Source organism: Suricata suricatta, chromosome 3 (assembly GCF_006229205.1).
Source record: "Suricata suricatta isolate VVHF042 chromosome 3, meerkat_22Aug2017_6uvM2_HiC, whole genome shotgun sequence".
Lineage (NCBI taxonomy): Eukaryota > Metazoa > Chordata > Mammalia > Carnivora > Herpestidae > Suricata > Suricata suricatta.
In genome coordinates, this window is record NC_043702.1 from 164,292,355 (window position 1) to 164,300,348 (window position 7,994).

General features: G+C 42.1%; 1 protein-coding gene across 1 annotated transcript in view; it reads left to right on the forward strand.

Annotated features, from left to right (window-relative positions):
- MARK1 (microtubule affinity regulating kinase 1) overlaps positions 1 to 7,994 on the forward strand; it is a 73,717-nt gene that overhangs the window by 35,481 nt on the left and 30,242 nt on the right. Inside the window, exons 8-9 of the mRNA XM_029933407.1 lie at positions 705 to 941; positions 1,027 to 1,146. Coding sequence (XP_029789267.1) covers positions 705 to 941; positions 1,027 to 1,146 — 357 coding nt within the window. The remainder of the gene's footprint in view (positions 1 to 704; positions 942 to 1,026; positions 1,147 to 7,994) is intronic.

Sequence of the window (7,994 nt, forward strand, 5' to 3'; positions counted from 1 at the left end):
TATAAGTTTTCTTGATTGTTTCCTTTGCAGTGCAGAAGCTTTTTATCTTGACGAGGTCCCAATAGTTGATCTTTGCTTTCATTTCCCTTGCCTTTGGGGATGTGTCGAGTAGGAAATTGCTGTGGTTGAGGTCAAGGAGGTTGTTTCCTACTTTGTCCTCAAGGGTTTTGATGGTTTCCTGTCTCACATTCAGGTCCTTCAGCCATTTTGAGTTAATTTTTGTGTATGGTGTAAGAAAGTGGTCTGGTTTCATTCTTCTGCATGTTGCTGTCCAGTTTTCCCAGCACCACCTGCTAAAGAGGCAGTCTTTTTTCCATCAGATACTCTTTCCTGCTCTGTCAAAAAGTAATTGGCCATACATTTGTGGGCCCAGTTCTGGGTTCTCTATTCTATTCCCTTGGTCTATGTGTCTGTTTTTGTGCCACAGGATGTTTCTTAAAGCGAAGAAAAAAATGGGTTTAAAATAACTTAAACAGTTGCAGATACTCCTATAAAGGAGAGCTTCCCTTACAACATTCAGTGTTTCGTGGATGTGATTCTGAACAGTTACTATGCACTGAAGCATCATGCTGGGCTTCTACATTTGATATTACGCTTCAAAATGAGAAGCAAGCAATACACGTTTGCGATCTGAAACAGTCATAATGAATATTTTGTTTTACATAGGCATTTACATTGTCCTTTCTTTCTAATTGTCCTCTCAGGCTGAAAACCTTCTCCTCGATGCCGATATGAATATTAAAATTGCGGACTTCGGTTTTAGTAACGAATTTACAGTTGGGAACAAATTAGACACGTTTTGTGGAAGCCCCCCCTATGCCGCCCCCGAGCTTTTCCAGGGAAAGAAGTATGACGGGCCCGAAGTGGATGTCTGGAGCCTCGGCGTCATTCTCTATACACTGGTCAGCGGCTCGCTGCCTTTCGATGGCCAGAATCTGAAGGTATCGGTGACATTCGGTACTAACGTTTCGCTCAAGCGTGATCATTTCAATAGCCAGTTAGGAGAACTCTCTTTGCCTTCTTAAGGAACTACGGGAGCGAGTCCTCCGCGGAAAGTACCGTATTCCCTTCTATATGTCCACCGACTGTGAAAATCTTCTGAAGAAATTATTGGTGCTGAATCCAATCAAGAGAGGCAGCTTAGAAGTAAGCAATTTTTTGTATTCCACCCTTAAAGTTTAACAATTAAAATATTCTAAGAGCATTCTAAATCATTTTTCCCCTGTGGTCTTTTGTTTTTTGATTTTTGGTGTTTTGGTGCTTTGGTGTTTAGAAAATTGGCAGCTCACGTAATTTGTTTAGGCCTCGGGAAGGTGCCGGGATTCTTTCACTACTCCAAAGTTGTCATGGTCAGTTTCTTTAAAGACTGTTTTTCTTCTTTGTCCTGCAATGAAGGATTAAGTTAAAACAACATAAAATAGGAATGGAATGGACTTGTTATTGGAGAAGGAGGAAGAGCTTGCCCATCAGAAATTACTCCATGTGGGAGCCTTATATGCAGCAGGAAACACTGATATTTCGAGGATAAAAGAAAAGATAGTGAAAGTTCTAATCCAGTGAATGTTTCATGACTGTATCTGATCTTAGTAGCTGCCATTAAAAAATTTTAAAGAAAACACTCAGTATCAGTACAGAAAATTTACAGTTTAAGTAGACATGTACTAGAAATAGTTTAAGTAGAACGTTTTAACACACTATTGTGTTGTCTACATACGTTCTACGTGTGAAGTTAATTGTAATAGATGCTATTGTGCTGTTATAAATATCCTCAGTACGTTAGAGCCACATAACATCGGAGGGTCACAAAACCAAAAATGTCTAACTTTTTTCCTTCTGACGCTGCAGTTAAACCACTTACTTTCTAAGGATTTTGCCCTCTGTTTTTAAGAATGACATTTTAACCTGTGCTAGGATAATTTCAGAGATCCAGCATGTATTATCCGCTAGTACTTTCTTGTCTTCCTTTCTCTGCCGTAATAGGGTAGAACGTTCAGGGACTGACCCTTATTTAAACTGTATGTTGTAGCGCAGCACTGGGGCTGTCGGGCACACTCTCCGCGCTGGGTAGGAGACAGCCTCAGCGTCGCCATCCCTGTGTACAGAGCTGTCGGGTTGGTTTGGGCCTTGTAACTTCATTTCCACAGGTATTTTCCACCGAAAGGTACAGTATGCTTTGATGGAAGTTAAGGGACGGTGACTACCATGGGGAAATTATTTTAAATGATTCACTTTATCCCAGTGAATCACATATCAGATATTTTTTACTGACTTACTTGTTTAAATGTAATTACTTCCTTCCTATAATTGTTGTGGGTTTTTTTTCCTTTGAGGGTAAAAGAATACGTTATCAATGTTTTCATAGAGAGGCCTGTGAAATAGAAAAGCCTTCTTTTATACTATTACTTTTCTAAAATTATTTTTAACAATTATTCATAGAAAGTTAACGTGAAATAGGAAAAAGTTAAAATTGTTGACTCTCCTATCGGTTCTAACATTTTATGGCTAGCTCAGTCAGAGGAGTGTGCTGAGTCTTAATCCTGGGGTCAGGAGTTCAAGCCCCAGGCTGGGTGTAGAGCTTACTTAAGTAACAAAAATAAAGACTATTTTAAAAATAAATAAAAATTTATGGCAACTTAAATCTTTCTTAATCCTGCTTTTTGACCCACTTTTATTGTAGGAACTGAGTTTACCGGAAAGTCACTTAATAAAAGGTTCATACTTGAGGCATCTGCTCAACTAATGAGAAGAGCAAAAAGAACATGCAAAAATGATGATAGATGTGGCAGATCTCTTAGTTGATATGATATTCTCGGTCACTTAAAGACCATTCATTGACAGCAGCTACATATTCAAGTCATTCATCCTTAGCATTAAGATGCAAAGGATTAAAGTATTGGAATTCTGGGTTGAATTTAAAAGCCCAATTATTATATTAAAACATTTGATCATCAGCAACTCAGCATGATGTATTTGAGTTTGGCTGGAACCTTCTGTTCCGGCTCATCAAAACTAAGTCTTCCAGCCACAGAACCATGGGTCTCCATTGGAGATATTATCATAATATTGCAGACATCACCGTACAAAGGCTGGTCTGCCTCACAGTTCCCAGAAATAACTCTCCAGAGAAACCTTATACCGTTTAAAAAAAAAATTCCTAATACCAAACCTTGAGAAACTCCCCTTGAAATAGCAATAATGTCAGAAGTTATTTGAGTTTCCCTTTCATTTTTCGTACCAACTTCAGTAGCAGCTGTATAGCAAAAAAATCCTTAAGTTCTAAAAAAAAAAAATCTGTTTCCAAACCCTGATCTTGAGTGTGTAAACATAAATTTTCATACAGTAGTAATGTTTCCGTGTCATGTTGCATTCTTTCTTTCTACTTTTAAGTTAAGGTTTGGGGTTCTGTACTTTTCTTCTGTATCATAAAAGGGAGCTCCTTCATTGCCAACAGCAACGTTCTCTTTGGGTTAGTTGTTTCCATTGTCTTTACTAAAAACAATGTGATAGACTTGTTTTCCCTTCGGGGTGTATGCTTAGATATATTCTCCAGAGCGTAATTAGGCGTCAGCGGGTGTAAACAGTCTGATAGGGCTTCTGGTATCATTGCTACAAGATTGTGTGTGACCCAGGGCACGTGAAAGTGTCTGTTCTCCACCTGGACTCAGTATTCGATGTAATAATTTCCCTCATTTGATGCCTTTATGGTAGTTCTATAGCTTGTCATAATTGCTTTAATTTGTATTCATTCCATCTGAGACAATGCTTAGTATTTTTAATGACCGGGTTAACTGTGCTTCTTTACACAGAAACTCTCTGTGTCTTTGAACCGCTTGTCTGAGTCTGGCTAATGAGCCTTACCAGATTTGTAACAGCTTCGTACATCTTAATACGAAACACTTCATCTGTTAATTCTTATATTTAAGAAAAAAGAAACTGTATGAATTTTTTTCAGTTCTACTCAAGTATCATGAGTTACTGATTAGAGAAAATGCTAGTCTTTCTTCTCTATATAATTTGTTAATATTGAAATTCAATTTAAAGAATCTTATGTGGCTGCTTAGTATCTTACTAAACCTCTAATTTAACTCCAGTATCGTCCTCCTGCTTTTCTCAAGTATGATTGCTACTTCATTAAAGTATTTCTTAAAGCCTTATATGTTAAGTATCTTGTTTATCCCCCATGAAAATAAGATAAATGAAATTATTGTTTGACCTCTAGTTGTTTCTAGATCTAAATGGCTGCATAGTTTTTCCAGGTTGTACGTGAATGCAGTCAGGGCTTGCTTGTTGCACTAATTAACGGGGGGCAGTGTCACACCTGATTTTTAAAAGATTTGTGTTTTATGTTCTACACTACAGTACTTTTTTCCCTGTTAATTAGAATATTGGTGTGTCTAGGCTTTTTTATTAGAAAGAAACTGATCATGTTTTTCTGCCAGCCCCTCCATGTATGTCTACATCAGTTTTCCCAGCCTTAACCAGAACGGACTGTGCTCCCTTTCAAAATAATGCAAAATTTGAGTCTATAGCAAAGCTCCTCCTTCTTGCCCTTTCTCTGTCATCGGTGTTCCTCCTCTAAAAAGAATTTATTTTTGCTTTAATGCCTTTTCAGCTGCTGCTAGGACAGTCTTGAAAATCTTGCTTGTGTCTGCCCAATACAAGAGGCAATAAAGCAAAAAATAATAACAACAGCCTTTTTTTAAAAAATGAAACATTTCTTCATATGGATTCAGAGGCATATGGTGAACTTTTACAGGGGTTGAAACCATTTAAGAAAAATTATTTCCATCTGGCTATCCTAAAGTCCATAAATTTTTAAAGAGTACCTAAAGTATAAGGTGTATATTTCCATGTTAATTTCTTTTTCGATAATTCATCTGAATCAGTTATTTTGGTAGAATTTCTTAGCAAATAGTCATCTGTGTTCACTGGCGGTGATGGCTGGAGTGAACTGTCTCGTTCAGTTTGGAATCTTGTTTGACCGCTTGTTTCTCGAAATTTCAAGATATCTCCAGGGACCCTGGCTGGCCCAGTCAGTAGAGCACGTGACTCTTGATCTCCGAGTCGGAGTTCAAGCCTCATGTTGGGCATAGAGATTACTTCAGAAAAAGAAGAGAGAGAGAGAGAGAGAGATGCCCTGGTGGCCCAGTCATTTGGGGGCATTCGACTCTTGCTTTTGACTCAGGCCCCGATCTCCTGGTTCGTGCGATCGAGCCCCGCATCAGGCTCTGTGCTAGCGGTGCAGACCCTGCTTGGGATTTTCTCTCTTCCTTTCCCCACCCCCCTCGCTCGAGCTCTCTGTCTCCCAAAATAAAGAAGGATTTTTTTTAAAAAGGAGGGAAACCAGGATCTCAAATGAAACATGAAGTGGACTGGTTTATTCAGCTGTGGCCTGCAGCCACAGCAAGGACCATGCGGGTGCTACCGTAGCACGCGGCACCTCCATTTCTGGGGGTGCTCCTGCCTGGGCCTCCGCGCCAAGTCTGGTTCACACGGAAGTTTTTAGGGCATGAGGCCCACACGACTGAGAACGGCTCCTGGCACCTGGGTCTCCTCTCTCATACATCCATGTTTTGTTGCTCTCTGGGCCTTATTCTTGGAAGAGATCTTCGGGTTTAGAATTAAGAGTTAATGCCTCTACATGTTCCTTCAAGCAGATTTTCTTTTCCCACCTTTACCTTCCCTTCCTTTTGCTTTGAAATCAAACCCTTTTGGTGAGACAGACTCTGCCGAGTGGACTCTTGGCAATCCCGGTGACTTCCGTAAGAAGAGAGGTCGAAACCGTGTTCTTCTGTCCTCGCTGCCCTGCTGTCCTGGAGATCTTCCCGCTCTCCCGGGTGAGCTTGCCTCGGATCCAGCTTCGTGTGAGGACCAGCGGAGTCCATGCTCCTGCTGCATCTCCTCGGATCGGTCCTCTCACAGCGCCCCGGTGGCTCGGTCAGTTCAGCGTCTGACTTGTGGTTTCAGCTCAAGTGGCAATCTCGTGGTTCCTGAGTTCGAGCCCCGCATCGGGCTCTGTGCTGACAGCGTGGAGCCTGCTTGGGATTCTCTCTCTTGCTCTCACTCTCTGTCCCTCCCCTTCTCTTGTTCTCTCTCTCTCTCTCAAAATAAACATTAAAAAAAATCAAATGTTGTGTAACATCCATGTTGGTAAAATGTAGCATTTCTCCACCGCCTATCAGATCAGGTTTAAATTCATCATCTGAAGATACCAACTTTATCTCCCATTCTTTGGTTGCATATTACCTTGGTTCTGAGTTCAAGAAGAGCGCTTCCTCGCTGTTCCCTCGTTAATTCTCAGCCTTGACTCTTCCACAATCCAGATTCTACCGGTATTTCCAGAATCACTTCACATTCTCCCTCCAGGTAGTGTCTTCTCTGAAAACCCCAGCCCACACTGCAGGCCGCCCTTTTGGCCTTCATTAATATGCACAACAAGCACCGCTAATATCGCAGTTTTGAATAATTAATTCTGTCGTGTGTTCAGTTATCTTCGGGCTTCATTAGTAAATCTTACCTCCCCAGACAAAAGACAGGTTGCCTGAGGGTTTAGGTCCGCATACATTTTTCTCCTCGTTCAGACGGATCATGATGGTTATGAAATGAGCACCCAGCAAGCACAGTGTAATTGAGAAGCATCCGAAAATTTGATTATCTTCATTTTGCTTTTAATTGCTTATCTTCCAGCCATCAAATCTGTTTCTGCTCCTGTATTTCTCACTTAACTCATGGATGCCCTCTTTATTCCACCAGGCCCCTGAGCTAAAATCCTCAGAACCCTCCGGGATGCCAGCCTTTCTTCCCCTCACTCCCAGAACAAATTCTGTCATCAGGTGCTTCGGATTACGCCTCTGTAGCTCTTCCTTCTTCCATGTCCTTAACGCCCAGTGCAGCCCTCGGTTGTCCGTCTCTGGCGAGTTCTAGCAGCTTCCTACATCATCTTCATCACTAAGCTCCACTCAACATGGCGTTGTACCCGGGGCTTCTCTAGCAGCCTTATTTTTAAAATATTGCCCAGGGCCACCTGGGCGGCTCATTCGGTTAAGTGTCTGACTTCAGCTCAGGTCATGATATCACAGTTCAGGGGTTCGAGCCCCATGTCAGCCTCTCTGCTGTCAGCGCAGCACCCACTTCGGTTCCTGTCTCCCTCCTCTCTGCTCCTCCCCAGCTCGTGCTTTCTCTCGGTCACAAAAATAAATGAAAACGTCAAAAAAATAAAATATTGCCCAGTTCAAAAGCAGCACCAAGCGTGTGCACTGAGCAAGGTAGTGAAGGCACAAGTCCCAGGACTCTGACTTCAGTGAAGCAGATCGCTATGTGCCTTGTCATAGCTCCCTCCTTCAGAAAAGCTCCCTCGTCTGCACCGCCCAGCCTCCTCTCTGCCGGCGCCTTTGTCTTTCAGCCTTTATACGTGTGTCTCCCATTTTAGAAAAAGGCACCCTTTGGGGCTCCTGAAGGGCTCAGTCAGTTAAGCGGCCAACTTCAACTCAGGTCATGTTCTCACGGTTCATGGGTTCGAGCCCTGCGTCAGGCTCTGTGCTGACAGCTCAGAGCCTGGAGCCTGCTTCTGATTCTGTGTCTCCCCCTCTCTCTGACCATTCCCCGCTCACACTCTGTGTTTCTCTCTCTCAAAAATAAATAGAAACATTTAAAAAAATTTTTTAAAAAGGAACCCTTCGGGGTGTCTGGGTGGCTCAGTCGGTTAAGCCTCTGACTTCGGCTCAGGTCAGATCTCATGTTCATGGGTTCGAGCCCCGCATCAGGCTCTGTGCTGACAGCTAGCTCAGAGCCTGGAGCCTGCTTCTGGTTCTGTGTCTCCTTCTCTCTCTGCCCCTTCCCCTCTCATGCTCTCTCTCTGTATCAAAAATAAATAAAACACTAAAAAAAAGTTAAAAAAGGAAATAAAAAATAAAAAGGAATCCTTCAAGCCTGCGGTCCCCACCTAGAATCCCTCTTGTTCCCCCTTTCTGGCCCAACTTTTAAAAAGTATCTCC